The sequence below is a fragment of the Scyliorhinus torazame genome, chromosome 2 (assembly GCF_047496885.1).
Source record: "Scyliorhinus torazame isolate Kashiwa2021f chromosome 2, sScyTor2.1, whole genome shotgun sequence".
Taxonomy (NCBI): Eukaryota; Metazoa; Chordata; class Chondrichthyes; order Carcharhiniformes; family Scyliorhinidae; genus Scyliorhinus; species Scyliorhinus torazame.
The window spans coordinates 384,452,217-384,470,999 of record NC_092708.1 but is presented as its reverse complement, the minus strand read 5'-3'; the positions used below and the strand labels follow the sequence as shown (position 1 = coordinate 384,470,999).

At 47.7% G+C, this 18,783-nt stretch overlaps 1 protein-coding gene across 10 annotated transcripts in view; it reads right to left on the bottom strand.

Annotated features, from left to right (window-relative positions):
- The window catches only part of nrxn3a (neurexin 3a), a 2,368,971-nt gene that overhangs the window by 505,363 nt on the left and 1,844,825 nt on the right, over positions 1-18,783 (bottom strand). For all 10 annotated transcript variants that reach the window (XM_072493615.1, XM_072493593.1, XM_072493594.1 and 7 more), the window contains one exon: positions 10,217-10,398. In XM_072493615.1, the coding sequence (XP_072349716.1) occupies positions 10,217-10,398 (182 nt within the window). The remainder of the gene's footprint in view (positions 1-10,216; positions 10,399-18,783) is intronic.

The window sequence follows — 18,783 nt, the reverse complement described above, 5'->3', positions numbered from 1 at the left end:
TCGGGGCGGATGGAGCTGGGGAGGGTCATTGCAGATGACAGCTCCAGGGATACATCCAACCAGGGTTGGCAACTGGAAGCTATTTTTCACCACAGCACAAGAAACATCTGGAATGAGACGCACCCGGCCAATACAGCACCTTCCAAATACACAACCTCTATCTCCTAGAAGGACAAGGGGAGCAGACACATGGGGACATATCGGCCGTTCCTTCACTGTCGCTGGGTCAAATCCTAGACCTCCCTCCCTAACATCACTGTGGGTGTACCTGCACCTCAGGGACTGCAGCAGTTCAAGAAGGCAGCTCACCACCACCTTCTCGAGCACGATTAGGGATGGGCAACAAATGCTGGGCTTGGCAGCGACATTCGCATCCGTAAATACATTTCAACGAGTATGCACGGCACTTTATACACTAAACGTAGGGGGCAGGATATACTGGCTGATCACAACGGTGGGATATTCCAGTCTCACCTTGGTGCACGGGTTTCCTCGCGACGAGGGGTGCGTTCAACGGGACATCCCGTTGACAATGGCGGGGCCGGTAAATTTTGTTGGTGGGCCACCCCCCCCCCCCCCCCCCCCCCCCCCCCCCCCCCCCCCACCCGGCGGCTGGGGGGAAAATCGGCCAGGAGCTGATGTTTCATTAGTGACCCTTCAAACAGTTGTGGAAATGTGTGTGTGTGGTCCCATTGGTTAGTAAGCTCAGACTGGCAAGTGTTCATTAGACTGGATATATGAGGGGGAGATATACTTCAGACAAGAGCATATAAGGCAAATAACGCTTTGAAAGCACGGCACCTGCATTTGTCTTGGAAAGTGGCCTTTGTTGCTTACTTGAAGTATTAGCATTCATTCTGACATAAATCACAGCAGGGACAATGAATCTCAATGTGTGTTGTCAAAGCCGTGTTGATTGGGAGATAAATGTGTTGCATAGTCTGGTACTGTGCAACACAAACTGCGAAGGTCAAATGATTGCTTCTCAATCTCTGTTGGGTTAGCTAACCTCAGACAGGGCAGCAATAGGGGTTGCTGCTTGCAAGATAACCACCCTGGACTAGAAATATCAGCTTCACGTCACTTGCCGAGGGGACATGGCTGAATTTGATCTCAATAGGTTCAGCTTCACTGTGAAGCCTTTACAATTAAATTTTCCTTCAAGAAGGAAGGAAAGAACCTACATTTATGTACCACCTTTCACACAGGGAGACATGGCGGTGCAGTGGCAACATCACTGGACCAGAAATTAAGAGACCCCTGGCTAATGCTCTGGGGGCATGGGTTCAAATCCCAGCACATTTAAATTCAGTTAATAAAATCTGCACCGTAAAACTATCATCGATTGGTTCGCCAATGCACTCAGAGAAGGAAATCTGCCATCCTTACCTGGTCTGGCCTACATGTGACTCCGGACTCTTAACTGCCTTCAAAATGGCCAGCAAACTCAGTACAATTAGGGAATGGCGACAAATGCCGGCCTTGCCGACGAAACCCATATCCCACGAGAGAATTAATAAAAGCCCTCAGGATATATCCCATTGCCAAATGAGTTACTTGTATTGAAGTGTTGTAATGCAGGAACCAGCTTACACACAGGGAGGTCCCACAAACAGCACTTAGGTCATGACCAAGTGACCACTTTTAGGTAAAAGCAGAATTCTGCGGATTGCTGGAATCTGAAACAAGAACAGGGGACGCTAGAAAAACTCAGCGGATCTGGGGAGGGCAAACAGAGTTAACGTTTTGAGTCTGTTTGACTCTTCGGTGGAACAAAAGAGAGGGAGAATGTGTTGGATATCAAACTGTAGCTGGGAGAGACTGCAACGAAGATGTGGCAAACTGAAGGACAAGTGACAGATGGCCCGGTCTCCTGGGGGTGGAGGGGGGTGGGGGGGGGGGGCAGAGGGGAGAGGGAGTGTGTTTGCACTGAGTCAAAAAATGTATGGGATACAGCCAAAAAGGAGTTAGGGTGGAGGAGAAAGGCCCCAGTCTAAAGTTGTTGAACTCAATGTTGAGTCCTGTGGGCTGTAACATGCCAGATCCCGATCTCTTTAGGCGTTGGTTGGTGGGTAGAAAAAGGCTGTGGGATCATTTAGTGTACAGAATTATGAAGGGAGGAGGTAGGTTGGACAGGGTAAAATTGTTTCCCCTGGTGGAGAATTCTAGAACCAGGGGACATAGATTCAAGAGAAGTGGCAGAAGGTGCAGAGGGGACATGAGGAAAAAGGTTTTTGCCCAGAGGGTAGTGGGAGTCTGGAACTTGCTGCCCCAGTTGGTGGTGGAGGCAGGGGCCCTAAACTCTTTTAAAAGGTACCTGCATCTGCACCTTAAGAGCGGTAAGTTACAGGGCTGTGGAGCGGTTGCAGGAAGGTGGGATTGGAAAAGGCACCTTGGGTGTCTTCGGGCTGGCATGGACAAGATGGGCCGAATGGCCTCCTTCTGAGTTGTAATTTATCTATGATTCTAACCACCCCATGCCGACCTACCTGAGATTGGGCATGAAGGTTTAAATGCTTCATCTGAAAGATGGCACCTCTGACAGTGCCGGGCTCCTTCGCCACTGCGCCGGGGGAAGGGATCGGATGGGATCAAACCTCTGGAGTGGGGCTTGAACCCCCAACCTTCTGACTCAGAGGCACGAGTGCTACCCAGTGAGCCACGGTCGATCGGGATCGGCGCCTGAGCTGCTGGGGCAGAGGAATGGGTTGCGGAGCCGCTGCCTAGCATCACCAACTGCAGGAGAACAGAGGGAAAGGGAGGAGGGAGAAAAGAACACATTGCGCCGCAGCTGGGGTTTTCATGTTTTTGTGCTTTATTTGCAGGCAACATGCGTTCAGCCTGCAGCCCGATAGCAAACGCAAAGACTGGCGGCCAGCACCACGCCGTGAATTTTTTGCATTCTATAAATGTCAACAATCCTAAAGCTGCAGGGGTCCTTGTATCTTAAAAGAGGGAATCGTAACTCATTCGAATGCGAAGGGAAAGGAAATGGCAAGGCTGATAAGCCAACAGGTCACACACTTCCTGTGGTTTACTGTCTGAATCTATAATGCCATCCTCATGTTTCCATTATCTGCTGCAGTGTTGTGAGCTGTGTGTGCACTGATAACATCAAATTCAATAATGTAACATCAAGTCTTGTAGATACAGGAAAAAAAACAACCAAAAAAAAAAATCACCATGAAAATAGAGAGCAAAACAGACTGCTGGAAATGAAAGATGGAGCTGGCAGGGTTGCTGTCTATATCCTTCGATCTTCTTTTCACGACACGGTTTTTTTTTTCTTGTGTACCACCCTCTCCTGTATAGAATTCCAAGCAGCAATTGTTCCCCCCATTGATGGAAAAACGCTCCGCATCCCATCGCGCTAGCCAGCCACCCTTTTCAAGAGTAGCAACAATATTTGGCACTTATTCAACCTCTTTAACGCAGTGAACGATCCCAAGGAGCCTCACGGGAGTGTTACCAAAGGAAGCTTGGCACCAAAGCGCACCAGGGGACAGGTAACTGAATAGTTGATCAAGGAGCAAGACTACAAGGAGCGTCTGGAAGTCGGAGAGGAAGTGGAGAGGTTGAGGGAAGGAATTCCAGAGTTTAGGGCAATGCTGAACTTACACAAGGCACTATTCCAGCCACAGTTCTGGGCTCCACATTTTAGGAAGGGTGTGGAGCCATTGGAGAGAGTGCAGAAAAGATCGACAAGGACGGTTCCAGGGAAGAGGAACTTCCGTTCTGAAGACAGATTGGAAGAGTTACGACTGGTCCTCTTGGAGAAAAGAAGGCTGAGAGGAGATGTGATAGAGGTATTCCAAATCATGAATGGGTCTGGACACCATGGATGGGGAGAAACTGTTCCACTGGTGGAAGAATTGGGGACGAAGGTCAATGGCAAAAGAAGCAAACGCGACCGGGGGTGAACCTTTTCACGCAGCGAGTGGTTAATGTCTGGAATGCACTGCCTGTGAGAGTGGTGGAGGCAAGGTTCAAGTATTCAAAAGACTGTTACTTGAAAGGGAAGAATGTGCAGAGTTACGGGGATAAGTTGGCGGGGGGGGGGGGGGGGGGGGGGGGAGTGGCATCAAGGGAATTGCTCATTCGGAGAACACGAGCAGACATGATGTGCCGAATGGGCTTCTTCTGCGCAGTTGCAAATCCGTGATTCTGAATTAACGAGTCTACAATGGGGCACAGACAGGTTTAAGTGAATGCGCGAAGGCTTTGCTGATGGGAGTATATGGGGGAAAATGTGAACTTGTCCACTTCGGCAGAAAGAGCAGGAAAGCAGCAGATTATGGAAACGGAGAGGGACTGCTCTGAGGTACAGAGGGATCTGGGTGGCCTGCCACACCAGTCAATAAAAGCTAGTATTTGGTGCAAGTGATTAGGAAGGCAAATGGGATGTTGGGAATGAAATATTAAAGTTTTACTGCAGCTGTACAGGGCCTTGGTGAGACCACATCTGGACTCCTTATTTAAGGAAGGATTTAATTTTGTTGGAAGCATTTCAGAGAACGTTCTCACTCAACCCATTCCTGGGATGAAGGGCCTATCTCGTGAAGATAGTTGAACGGGTTTGGGTCGATATGCATTGGAATTTGGGAGAGGGGATCTTATTGAAACGTACAAAATCCCGAGGGATTTTGGCACAGTGGGCGCTGAGAAAATGTCTCTTTATGGGAGATACTGGAACTAGGGGTGAGATGCCTCCCTTCTAAGATGGTGATGAGGAGAATAATTTTTCTTTTAGAAGATCGTTGGACTGTGGACTTCCCGATAAGTCAGTGGAAGCTGGGTCATTGAGTTCATTCAAGGCCGAATTAGATAGGTTTTCTTAAAGACAGGGGAGTCAAAGGTTGTGGGCGGCAGACAGGAAAGTGAAGTTGAGATCGCAGCCAGATCAGACAGGACCTGATTGAAAGTTGGAGCAGACTTGAAGGGCAGAATGGTCTACTCCTGCCCCTAAGTTGTATGTTCCTGTGATGGTGTACTGGGAATCGCATCGTCCCTGTGCCGTCAGGAGATGAGGGAGGTCAGCAGCTGAAAGATTCACGTGAATTTACATGGATAGATTTGAGCGAGGCTTGGGCGAGGCGATGAAGTGCATCTCTGAATGAGATGGCGCTCGCTCTCTCCCATGATGGCTCCCTGTTCAGTCAGTGAATTGTAAAAACATATTTTAGGAGATGTGGGCATCGCTGAAAGGTCAACGTTTATTGCCCATCCCTAACTGCCCTGGAAACGGTGGTGGTGAGCCGCCATTTTGAACCACTGCAGTCCTCGTGGTGTAGGTGCACCCACAGGCAGGGTAGGGAATGGCGGTGATGAAGACTCAAGATCGTATTCTTTTTCATTCATGATTTCCAAGACACGACAAAGCGGGTAATTCTTCATAAGTCTGATGCTTTATTTTCCTCTTACAAATTTAAGGGTCCACCACACAAACTGAAAAATGACTCATTCCAAGTCCTAACTGTTGGAGCAGGGGCAGGGTTTGATGCAGAAATATTTTCCTGTTTTGTTTTCATCGAAAGAGCACCATCTCCCTGAGAGTGGGGTGGGGGGGAAATGTCGGAAATGCCAGCATCAGCCTGGTTCCAGCAAACCCATTAATATTGCAGTAGCGTCAATCTCTTCCTGGTATCACTGACTCACACGCGCGCCCTGGCAGAGATTACTATCTGCATAGAACCGCAAGCTGCAACAGAATAATGGGAGCTGCAAGGCCATGAGCTAATGACAGGCAACAGAAGGAGGCCCGATACTTAGTAAATTACAGCCTGCAAGCGGGTAATTGAAAGCGAAGGCAAGAGAAAGGTTGCTCGTAGATTGTTTGGGTCAGTGTTAGCCTGGCAATCAACAGCACGCTTAATAGCTTTGCACCTTGTCATTTTCATTGTCAACCATAACCTACAGCAAAGAATAAACCTTTTATTTCCCACTGCGCTCTTCTCTTCTCCTCGCCCAGCAGAACTATCAGAACTGGGGAATTTTGAAGCGTTAAGTTTTCAGCAGGAGACGTGAGGGATCAGCTGAGATGGCAATTTTAAGCCCTGTTCAACGGCGAGAATTTAAACTAGACCCCCCGCCCCGGCGGGAAGCTGAAGTGATTTATAGAATGCCAACACTGCAGGAGGAGGCCATTCGGCCCATCGGGTCTGCACCGACCCTCCGAAAGGGCACCCTCACCTCAAACCACTCCCTGCAGTGTCCCCGTCACCTCGTCTAATCTACGGGTCAATGTTAACATGGTTAATCCACCTAACTAGCACACCTTTGGACTGTGGAAGGAAACCGGAGCACCCGGAGGAAACCCACGGCGACACGGGGGGGAACGTGCAGACTCCACACAGTCACCCGAGGCCGGGATTGAAACTGGGTCCCTGGCGCTGTGAGGCAGCAGTGCTAACCACTGTGTCACCGTGCCGCCCTTTATTGGGTTTCTGGGTGTAAGGTTAGTTTTACCCTCCAACCCGTGTCACAATTACAGTTGGGCAGGTGTAAGTCAACCGACCTACCTGATCAAGCAGCACTTGCGTACAATTTACATCACAGGAAGTTTATGTTATTCATTTGTGGGATGTGGGACAGATGTGTGTTGCCCATCCCTAATTACCCTTCAACTGAGCCATTTCGAAGGACATTTTAAGAGATAGCCACATTGCTGTGGATCTGGAATCACATGTAGGTCAGACCAGGCAAGGGTGGCAGATTTCCTCCCCTAAAGGACATTACCAGGGTTCCGGGTTCGATCCCCGGCTTGGGTCACTGTCTGTGCGGAGTCTGCACGTTCTCCCCGTGTCTGCCTGGGTTTCCTCCGGGTGCTCCGGTTTCCTCCCACAAGTCCCGAAAAACCTGGCTCCCTGGCGCTGTGAGGCAGCCGTGCTAACCACTGTGCCGCCACGTGCTTGTTAGGTGAATTGGACCTTCTGAATTCTCCCTCTGTGTACCCGAACAGGCACCGAAATGTGGCGGCTAGGGGCTTTTTACAGTAACTTCATTGCAGTGTCAATGTAAACCTACTTGTGACATTAATAAAGATTATTATTATTAAACATGGACACATAGAAAATAGGTGCAAGAGTAGGCCATTCGGCCCTTCGACCCTGCATCACCATTCAATATGATAATGGCTGATCATGCAAATTCAGTATCCCGCTCCCGCTTTCTCTCCATCCCCCTTGATCCCTTTAACCGCAAAGGCCAAGTCCAGCTCCCTCTTGAATAAATCCAACATATTCGTGAACCAGATGGGCTTTTCTGACAATCGACAATGGTTCCATGGTCACCGTTAGATTTTTAATTCCCGATTTTTAATAAGGAATTCAAATTTCCCTACCTGCCTTGGTGGGATTGACATCCCAATCTCCAGAGCATTGCCCTGGGCCTCTAGATTACTAGTCCAGTGACAATGTCACTACGCCACTGCCTCCCCTAGAACCTAGATGAATGGGTCGGTGCTCCTGATGTCGATTCTCTCCATTGAGATGAATGGCATGGATACATTTAAGGGGGAGCTGTATAAATATGCCAGGGCGAAAGGAACACAGACTTATACTGATAGGGCGAGACAAAGATAGGTAGGTAGAGGCTCGTGAGGTGCACACACACCAGCAAGGGCCATTAGGGCTGACGACCCGTGCATTTTAAGGCAGAGCTGGATAGATTCTTGATTAGAAAGGGGGCGAAAGGTGATGGGGTAGGGGGTAGGCAGAAATGGGTGGTTGAGGTTACAACCGGATCACCCATGATCTTATTGAATGGCAGAGCAGGCTCGAGGGGCTGAGTGGCCTGCTCCTGTTCCTAACTTGTATGTCCACATGTGAATGTAAAGGTGCTGCTACCCTCTATCTGCGCAACATGAAAATCTCCATGGAAATTCACCCTGACACGCAGTTACTCGATCAGTCATTTTTGTCTTTATTTTCATTCACATCTTTCGCTTTGTAAATCTCCTATCGAATCCCTATAGTGGCGAAGGAGGCCATTTGCCCCATAAAATCCGACCCTCTGAAAGAGCACCCTACCTAGGCCCAATCCCCCATCCTGTAACCCACCTAACCTTTTGGACGCTAAGGGGCAATTTAGCATGGTCAATCTACCGAACCTGCACATCTTCGGTCTGTGGGAGGAAACCCTCGCAGACACTGGGAGGAAGTGAAAACTCCACACAGGCAGTCACCCGAGGTCTGAATCAAACCTGGCTCCCTGGCACTGTGAGGCAGCCGTGCTAACCACTGTGCCGCCACGCCGCCCACTCATGTTGCAAAGGTGACCATAGCCAGAATGTTGCTGGGACACAGGGTCACAACAGATGCTGCCGTCCGTCGCAATATGACAGGTACATCTGACAATCACGTACGCCAAGCCAGCTGTACTGGCGGATGCCAATTTCCTCCTTCAGGAAACAATCCATGTTCTGTTGGGGGGGGGAGGGGAATTCTCAAAATGCCACATTGGCACCGACGGGCATTGCGAATCGGTTACCGGGAACAAAATGCAGCCATGTCCCCAACGAACACCTTCCCCCCCATCCACTCTCCTTGTTCATTCCCACTGATTCCCATTCCTGTTCTACATTAGTGGCGATTAGAAAACCCTTCCCCTTGCCCTGACACCCATTACATCTAGAAAAGTAACACTCTAATCTTTCTTTTGTTGCAACGCAAATACTTACGTCTATTTTCTTAATGCCTAGAAACACACATAGAAAATAGAAGCAGGAGGAGGCCATTCAGCCCTTCGAGCCTGCTCCGCCATTCATTATGATCATGGCTGATCATCAAGTTCAATACCCTGATCCCGCCTTCCCCCCATATCCCTTGATCCCTTTAGCCCCAAGAGCTATATCTAATTCCTTCTTGACATTTCACAATGTTTTGGCCTCAACTACTTTCTGTGGGAGCGAATTCCACAGATTCACCACTCTCTGGGTGAAGAAATTTCTCCTCACCTCAGCCCTAAAAGATTTACCCTTTCTCCTCAAATTATGACCCCGAGTTCTGGACTCCCCCACCATCGGGAACCTTCTTTCTGAATCTGCTCTGTCCAATCCTGTTCGAATTTCGTAAGTTTCTATGAGATCCCCTCTCACTCTTCTAAACACCAATGAGTGTAATCCTTACCGACCTGGTCTCTCCTCATATGACAGTCCCCCCCCGCCATCCCAGGAATCAGCCTGGTAAACCTTCGCTGCACTCTCTCCACTTCCTCAGATAAGGACACCAAAACTGCACACAATACCCCAGGTGTGGCCTCACCAGTGCCCTGTGCAATTCAGTGAAACATCCCTATTCCTGGACTCAAATCCTCTCGCTATGAAGCCCAAAATACCACTTGCCTTTTTTACAGCCTGTTGCAGACTTTTGAGACAATAATATATATTCTACACATAAATATTAAAATCCAGATAATTTCTGAACAAAATGAACTGGTGTGAGACTGGCAACATCGTGCCGCTGGCCAAGAAACCACAAGAAATCCCACTCATGCTTTATGCCAGTCTGGTCTGATATGTGCTGGAATATTCTGCAGGTCAAGTCCAAAGATAAATAGTTGAGGACTACTAGTTAACAAGAAGCGAAGATGCCAATTCATTCATTTGAGGGCTCGGGAATTTTTACTTGCGTTCTGTCATCCTGATCATATTTTCTTTCCTCAACAACTGAGAGCAGGACGCCCTTCCTAGTTTATGTAAATTTGCCACTCTGCCACTTGATTAACACCAATAGCTCCAAGCGGGGAATACACCGAGTCTGCTTTATCACACGGGATTCAAGCTACTTTTTTCTTTAACCTGTGTCAAGGATTACCATTCACAATTCCTTTTCCACTTCTTCCCCCATGACGAACCGTGGAGCTACCAAATCCCTTGAGGCAATAAATCACTTGCTCCCGATGAGGTGGGGTTATGAGAGCTGATATCTCGAGACACCAGTGGTCCAATACCTCTGAAGAGGAAGCGGGTACAATTAGATTTGCTGTCATTGAACAAGATTTGTTCCATTCGTCACCGAGTCTTGCAAGTAGCAAGCAATGGACACGGAAGTTAATTTCCCAGCACTGGACAGAGGTTTTCCGCTGACAAAGCCTAGAGCCCTTTAATCAGATTCAAAAGCATTTGGCCCGCAGGCATTTTTTTTTTTTTAGAGCAGGATTGAAAAGGTCACGGATAGATGGTGACTAAACGTTAGCAATTGGTATCAGGGTTACTCACTATATGAAGCTGAAGGAAGTCTCCCAGACCAGGCGCGCTATCCACTCGTACCAGGATGGCATCCTTCACTGACGTGCTGAATCCAACAGCTAGGCGGTCGGTTCTCGTACTGGGTCTGTCATTGGCCGGCCAAGTGTAGGTTATAACCCCTCCTCCGCGACCGAAGATGTACGTCGTACCAGCTGAAAGACAATGGGGTGCACCGTCAGCAATGGACTTTCCACAGTTTCCCCCGAGCATTTGAGTCATGAAATAATCTCCCCTCGAAAGCTCAGCCCCTTGATGTCAAAGCGTAAAAATAAATCTGCGCTGTCCGTGTGGAGTTTGCACATTCTCCCCGTGTCTGCGTGGGTCTCACCCCCACAACCCAAAAGATGTGCAGGGTAGGTGGATTGGCCACGCTAAGTTGCCTCTTAATAGGACTGTCATGTGAGAGTACCTTAAAGAAGTGGGTGTTCGTAAAAGGGTGTGTATATAAATATCTGTCGTGAGAGTACCTTTAAGAAATGGGTGTTTACTACTGCAGTGATGTCACAGAGCTGGGCTGTCTGTCAGCTTTTTACTTTTGTTTTAGGCTGTTTGCTACAGGGTGTGTTTTAGTTTCGTTTTCAGTGTTGGAGCTGAAGCCAGACAGAGAAGGTGTACTGTTGATCTCTCTGCCATGAAAAGACTATCTCTTGGTCATTTGGTGAATTCAGAATTATAAATGTTCTCAGTGGTGAATGTAAACCTAATGTGCTTCTGTTAAAAGGTGTTTCTTTTGTCTTCTGGATGTTGTTTGGGAAGTTATTAAGGATTACTTAGTGTTGTATTCTTTGGGGGTTGTATTTGAATTGATGGTTGCTAAGATGTTCACTGTATGTTTTAAAAAGGTTAACTTGAGTTCATAGAATAAACATTGTTTTGCTTTAAAAAATACTTTTCCATTTCTGCTGTACCACACCTGTAGAATGGGCCGTGTGCTCCCCATACCACAATCTAGTAAAAGTTGTGGGTCAGGTGAACTCCATGCTACACTTTGGGGTTCTCTAAACCCTGGCCCATAACCAGGACAAATTTTTTAAAACGTTAAAAAAGAAACCCTCGCCAGTAATTTCTTTAAGATGTTTGCTGATCAGCTGTCATGCCTCCCGCTAAAGATCAACAGAAACAGCCTTTATGCATTCATTAGCTTAGGCCAAGCAGGGAGGATCCAGAAAATACCCGGCAGCATCACCTGAAAATTTCAGTGCAGAAACAGTCCACTATGCCAGAGTCTATACGCAAACCGAGCTCCCTCCCACCCTAATTCGTTTCATCCAATCCATGGGATCCTTCGAATATACCCATATAAAATTTAATGGGGGCAGCTTCAAACGTTTTGACATCAAGCAGTATTAAATATTACTTTCCTCCCCCGACGAGAGTTCAATTCAATTCAATCACATTCAGGTTTTATTGCCTGTTTAGAAATGCACCGCAGGTACACTGCTAGTTCATTAAAAATCGTAGGGGAATGAATAATTAAGAATGGAAAAGAAAAATTACATCATCACAAAAACATGCCTCGATTAAATATTTGTCAAAAACCGTTTCAGTGCATTTAAACTAGTCGACGAGGTAGTAGAGATACAACATCCCGTAAATCGAACCATGTTCCTTAAAATTTCCAACCGTTCTTCGACTGGAGACCCCTTTTCCAGAAATCATTACATCACCATCCCCATTCCCCATCCCAGAATTTGTAAAGAGCATCGCTCCCTGGAACAACAATAAACATGTTCCATTAGGATGTTTGCCAAAAGGGAGAACGATGAGAGATTAAAAAAAGAGCAAGAGCTGCCAACTGTGGTCAGATGTGTCTCTGGAGGGTTCATGACCTGACCTCTAACCTTCAGAAGCCCCGCCTTTACGTTCCTGCCACTGGTCACCCGACCTGGCTCTCCTCACATTGCCTTCCCAGTCCACTTGGGAAATGAACTGGCTTCTCTCTCTTTTTTTCTTTAACCTGATTGAAAGATCCACGACTTGCCAGAAAAACAGCCTTCAAAGAACACTGACAACAAACAAAAATCACACATTCGAAAAGCAAATGATCCCAGGTCGTGGGCAGTATCGTTGTGGATTTTGAACTGTGGGGATTCCAAGGACTGTTCTGGAAGGTTGGCGTCCGTATCCCCACTGTAGCCGAGATAAGACAGCTCAACCCTGGTCAGAGCGATGGAAGCTAGGACCTTGTTGGTTTGTCCTGCACCGTTCCAACCTCTTTGGCACGGCTCGTGCCTTCACAACTGGGACATCGGGGCAACAACTCGAGTCCTTCATTCAAAAGCTGTGTTTGTCACACAAAATGATATATTGCCTCTTTCTAGTTTCTATGCTATCATGGCAACCTTTGTTTTGATAAGAAAGACAGGCATTTCTAACGAAGGAAGGTGCAAAATAATCAAAACAAAATAATCATTTCTATCGCATCTTTCATGACTTCAGGATGCCCCAAAGTGCTTTATGTGAATTTGAGGACGATTGAAATGCAGTCATTGTTGCAATGTAGGAAACGCTACAGCCAATTTGGGTAGAGCAAGGTCCGCAAACAGCAATATCCCTCAGCCAACGTCCCAGATCATCTGAGCTGTTGGTTGACGGATAGATATTGGTACACCAGGAAGAACCCCCCTTGCTCTTCTTCAAAATAATACCACGGGATCTTCTGCATCCCCCTAAGAGGGTTAAATGGGAGCCGCGGCATAAGGCCTCATCCAAAGGATGGCACCTCCAAAGGTTGCGGGTTCCTCACTGCTGGACTAGGGTTCCTCAGTGACAATGATCTCCCTAAAGAACAAGTCAAGATAGTGCTCCAAGATAGTGCTCCTCGCGTTCTGTGCTCAGCTGTCAGGGGAGAGGAACTGAAGAAAGCATTAGGCCAGAAACTCCGGCCCATGTGGACTCAAAATCAAGCCATTTACTCTTCAACACTTCCCGTTACTTACACACAACGGAGAAAAAGAAAGCAAGACTCCAGGCTGCCTCTCCTACGTTCTCCCCTATTGTCCTTCTTAGATTGTTTACCCCGTCACTCCCATGCAAACCTCGAAATAACCGTTTTGGTGCCATCCTTGCCCTCATCATCATAATTCAAAGGAGCCACCCTCCATACTTCGAATGTCACCAGGGACTCAACGTTTTAAGGACCCAAATTCTTTAGAACGATTATCAGAGCCTGAGAAACAGGTTTTGCATTGGCTGTCTAATAGCAAGCAGCATCACTGCTTGGGGGATGGGGCTGTTTAGCACAGGGCTAAATCGCTGGCTTTGAAAGCAGACCAAGGCAGGCTAGCAGCATGGTTCAATTCCCGTACCAACCTCCCCGAACAGGCGCCGGAATGTGCGACGAGGGGCTTTTCACAGCAACTTCATTTGAAGCCTACTTGTGACAATAAGCGATTTTCATTCAGGGCAGCATGGTAGCCTTGTGGATCGCACAATTGCTTCACAGCTCCAGGGTCCCAGGTTCGATTCCGGCTTGGGTCACTGTCTGTGCGGAGTCTGCACATCCTCCCCGTGTGTGCATGGGTTTCCTCCGGGTGCTCCGGTTTCCTCCCACAGTCCAACGATGTGCAGGTTAGGTGGATTGGCCATGATAAATTGCCCTTAGTGTCCAAAATTGCCCTTAGTGTTGGGTGGGGTTACTGGGTTATGGGGATAGGGTGGCGGTGTTGACCTTGGGTAGGCTGCTCTTTCCAAGAGCCGGTGCAGACTCGATGGGCCGAATGGCCTCCTTCTGCACTGTAAATTCTATGATAATCACTGGAAAAAGTGAAGGTTTCACTCGGAGGCAGCAAGGGCCTCCACTGGATTCCTGATACTAGTCTTTATCTGTACTTGCTCAATCATCTGCACTCTGAGTACTGCACCGTCTCATTTTTCATGGCTTTAATTGATTCAGTATTAACCTCCCGAAAATTAAGTTCTTCCTCCAGGACGTACTTGAGCCATTTGGATTTGAATCCCTGCTATTACATTAATTGTATTCATTGGAATGCATTTAAAGTCAATTTTTATAGCTCTTCAGAATCATATCCTTTGAGTGTCATTTTCTCAGCCATTAACAACCCATTGAAAACAGTGGTAGGGGACGTCATCCCCGACTTCAATAAGCTGTCGGACTGATGGGTGCAACATTATCTTGAGTTGTTCTTTAGGGAGAACGTTGTCACTGAGGAACCGCTGGACACCTTAGTAAGCCTGCCCGTCATGGCAGAGTTGGATATGAAACCCATAGTGGATGATCTTCGTAAAGCTTGGACTCACTTGCCTTGGGCAAAGCTTCAGCTGCTGACACTTTGCCACCTGAGCTCATCAAGCATGGGAAACCAGCACACATTTGCATGACAGGACTTTGCTGTCTCAGATATCCTGGAGCGTGCCAATTCCCTCAGCATACACTCATTGCAAAACCAATGATGTCTCTGCTGGAGTGGCCATGTTTATTGGATGCTTGACAGCGTATAGCTAAAGATCTTCTGTGCGGTGAACAGGCCACTGGGTCATCCCCCCCCCCCCCCCCCCCAAAACCGGGTGTCCATACCTCCGCTACAGGGACACTGGCAAAGGGACATATGAAGATGGCGGATGTTGACACTGACCACTGAGGGGCGGGGACGGGGGTTTGCGGATGGGAGTGTCTGCACCCTCTGGAAGCTGATGTTTGGAAGTACATCAGAAGGCTGAGCAGAAGTGAAAAGTTCCGCAGGCCGAGAGGAGGGCCCAGAGAAAACAGAGGCCTGCGGATTTTGTACCTCCTTCGCCCTCTGCGGCACGTGTGGCAGGGACGGCCATGCCAGAGTGGGGCTCCTGAGCCGTACCAGGTTGAAGGAGGCTGGGATATTCTGCCTCAGGCGGGACGGAAAATGCGGAGAAGCAGCCAAAAGTCCATTACTTTCTGCGGGAATTTCGGGGACCGGAAAGTCCTCGGCCTCGGAGTTCTACCAATGGAAGGCTGCCGCCAAATTATTTTCAACTTTCAGGCAAAATTCCTTCTTGAAAGGAAATGCCTCGGCAGATTTTGAGTGCAGTCTTAAAAAAATACACTAAAAATTTTATTTTTTTTCTTCACCTACGAGCTGTTGATGGTTCTGTTCAAACCTCAGGTCCAAGGCCATTAGATAGGTTTGGATTCATTACTTTTCTACATTAGTGCTGGTTAATTGGACGGGATTCTCAATCCGTTCATGGCAATGGAGATTTGCCTGAGCGCCAAATTCCCCATCATCGCCAGCTGCGTTAGCGGAGCGGACCCCCCAACGGAGAACCTCGGCCAATGTGTCTAATCATTAAGTGAGAGACGCTACACTGGACCGTAATGAAAAACATCACTGCCAATATCCTTCATTCTCCTTTCCCTCCCACTCTCAGTCTCGAATGTGGACCAGCTCTGCCAGTCTGAATCTCGGCCTCTTGCTCTCTGCCTGGTGTGTAAGAACTGCAGGAACAGGAGCAGGAATAGGCCAGATGGACGCTCAAGTTTGATTCTCCATCCAATAAGGTCATGGTTGAACTTACACCTCAACCTTACACTCCTGCCCCATCTCCATATTGTGTGGTGGTCCGAGTGACCAAAAATCTATCTTGAGACAAGTTTGAATATCCTCATCAACTGAGCACCCACAGTCCTCTTGGGGCGGGAATTCCAAAGATTCATAACCTTCATAGTGAAGACATTTCCCATCTTAAATCTGTGGCTCTTATTTTGGGAAACAATCCTTTACCGTCCGCCGTGTCAGGCCACCTGTGACTCTTATTTGTGTCAATGAGATCCCCTCTCATTCTGCTGAACTGCAGATGCATAGGTCAATTTTACTCAATCCATCCTGATAGGCCTGATCTCCTGCTCCGAATCAATCGTGTGAACCTTAGTCTTAGTAGAAACATTTGGGGAGGACAAAGACATCATTGACAAATGGCACAGATTTGAAAGGTGTAGACAAATAGATACACCCTGGTGTCTAAAAATACAAATTCTTTAAGGTAGAAGGGAAAGTTGATAAGTTTGTTAAGAAAGAATTTGGTTTATATGGGTTTCTAAACAGAGGTATACCATAGATTGGGGTATATTGGAAATGTTTGTGAGGGCTGGTACCTTTGATCCCCTGCCAAGCTGCACACCCATGTGAAGAAATATACTTTTTAGTATATCTGGGGTACTGTGGTATTCTGTATAACAGGATTGTGGGGGATGTGTGTGTGTGTATGTCTGTGTTTGTGACTAACGTAGTTACGCTGGGAACTGAGTCTTTATGGAATTGAGACCATCAAAAGGGTTAGATGTGAAACTCAGGCATTTGAAGTGAATAGGGCCAACAGGATATCCTGTAAATAAAGACAATATGGGTATACATTTGCATTGAGAGATAGGTGAGGATTTGGATTTTTAGCTATTGGATCTCAAAGGGAGGCAATTAGGAGTTTTACAACTTTGGAAATGCCATAAGTAAACAAAGCAAAGTTATTCAATTTTATTTTACCCAAACGCAGTGGCCATAAAGAGAACATAAAAGGTTTTTTACCTTCCGGGAAAGGTAAATTTCAAAGAAGAATACGTACAATTTGGAAAAGTTGCAAGAGGGAAATACATATTTAAAGAGAGGTTGGAAATTGTGTTGAGGGTGGGTGGGGGGTGGCCATGCAAGATACTGGAGTGTGCTGTGCTGGGTTAGAAGTATGAAGAGGTGGAGTAAGCAGCTTCCGTCATCCAAGAGAAGTATCTGGTCAAGAAAGCAGGGTTTTCTTAAGCTCTGGATACCTGCAGTCGAGTGAAAGAGAGAGGAGCCCTGTGACGTATATTCTCAATAGCAACAGTGTGTTGTGCCTAAAGGGGTGTTGGTTTGTGAATCTAACCAAGTTGAAATCTTTTTTTGGGGAGAAATGTTCTGTAAGACTAATTTTAACTGTGTAAATGTAATCTTGTGTGTTTAAGTTTTCTTTTATCCTTTTAATACATGTTTTAATTTACTATTTAAAATTTCCAAAAAGTGTTATTGGTATGTGTGCATACATACCTTATCGTAGTAAAACACAAATTAAAAGGCGTTGTGATAGCTTGCCAAGTTTCCCTTTGGGATTTGGTGAGCTTGGCAATTATCTGCCAGATCATGATACCCATGTCAGAAGGGGTGTTGGTATGGGAAACTGGTGTCCCACAACTCTACAACTCTCCATTATGGCTCCACGTCGCGGGCTTTGCACACCATAGATCATAGAATTTACAATGCAGAAGGAGGCCATTCGGCCCATCGAGTTTACACCGGCCCTTGAAAGAGCAACTTACTTCAGCTCACACATCCACTCGTAACCCAGTAATCCCACCTAACCTGGACACTACAGGCAATTTAGCATGGTCAATCCACCTAACCTGCACATCTTTGGACCGTGGGAGGAAACCGGAACACCCGGAGGAAACCCACGCAGACACGAAGAGAGCGTGCAGACTCCCTACAGACAGTGACCTGAGCCAGGAATCGAACCCGGGTTCCTGGCGCTGTGAAGCAACAGTGCTAACCACTGTGTCACCATGCCGCCCCTAAATGAAACATATCCAGGGCTCTCAACTCGACGCCCGTGCCAAACAGAGTGAGGGGCCCATCAGCTTCGGCTGCTGTGGGAATGTCACCTTTTCCAACGTGTACACAGTCTGGGGGAGGGGGAAATCAGGCAGAAGATCTTAACAATGTTAGTCAGACAGTGGCTAAGAAGACCGAGTCTAGCAGAATTTGTAACAAATCTGGGATGCAGTCATGGCACTTAAGAAGGCGAATGACCAGACACCTGGTCTGGGTCGTCAGACAGTATAAGCCCCCATAGTTAGTCGTGAAAAGTCATTGACATACTGTGAATGCAGGTCTCCCAGTCAGAGTAGCTACAAGCCAGAGAGGAGGAGGGATAGAACACAAAAGCAATGAGAATATGCTGGAACATGATGGACATGTTCTACGGCATGGTACAACGTGACTGGTATATGCTGGGAGATCTATCTGGCTCACCACGCTTCGTGAGATCTAATGTGATCTTGCGAGATGTCGCCATTGAATCCCACCCATTGTGGACAGATCAGATTTTGGCAAATCTGCATATTAGAGTGAGTCAGCTAGTCTCACTCTAATACTCACTCTCACAATCTAACCAGCAGCTTGGCGATCTCGGGTGAGCGGCGTTCAGTGCTGGTCTCCACAACTGGAGACCAGACAGAACGTCAGGTCTCCCAGGGGATCGGAGGTCCCCAGGTGCTTGCCCTCTGGGCAGGGTGTCACCCTGGCACTGCTGGTGCCACCTGGGCACCTTGGCAGTGTCAGCCTGGCACTGTGGCACTGCCAGGCTGGAATTCCGTTGCCCAGGTGGCACAGCCGACTGGCAGGGGCATTGCCAGGGTGTCAGGCTGGCACTGTCAAGCTGGCGGTTTTACTGCATTGTTGATTCGGCCCGAGGGTACACTGCACGGGTGCAGGGGGGTGTGGTATGACATGAAGACCCCCTTATAGTTAGTTTGGGCTTTAGGAACGTTCAGAGGTCATGTTAGGGGGGTCGAGAGAGGC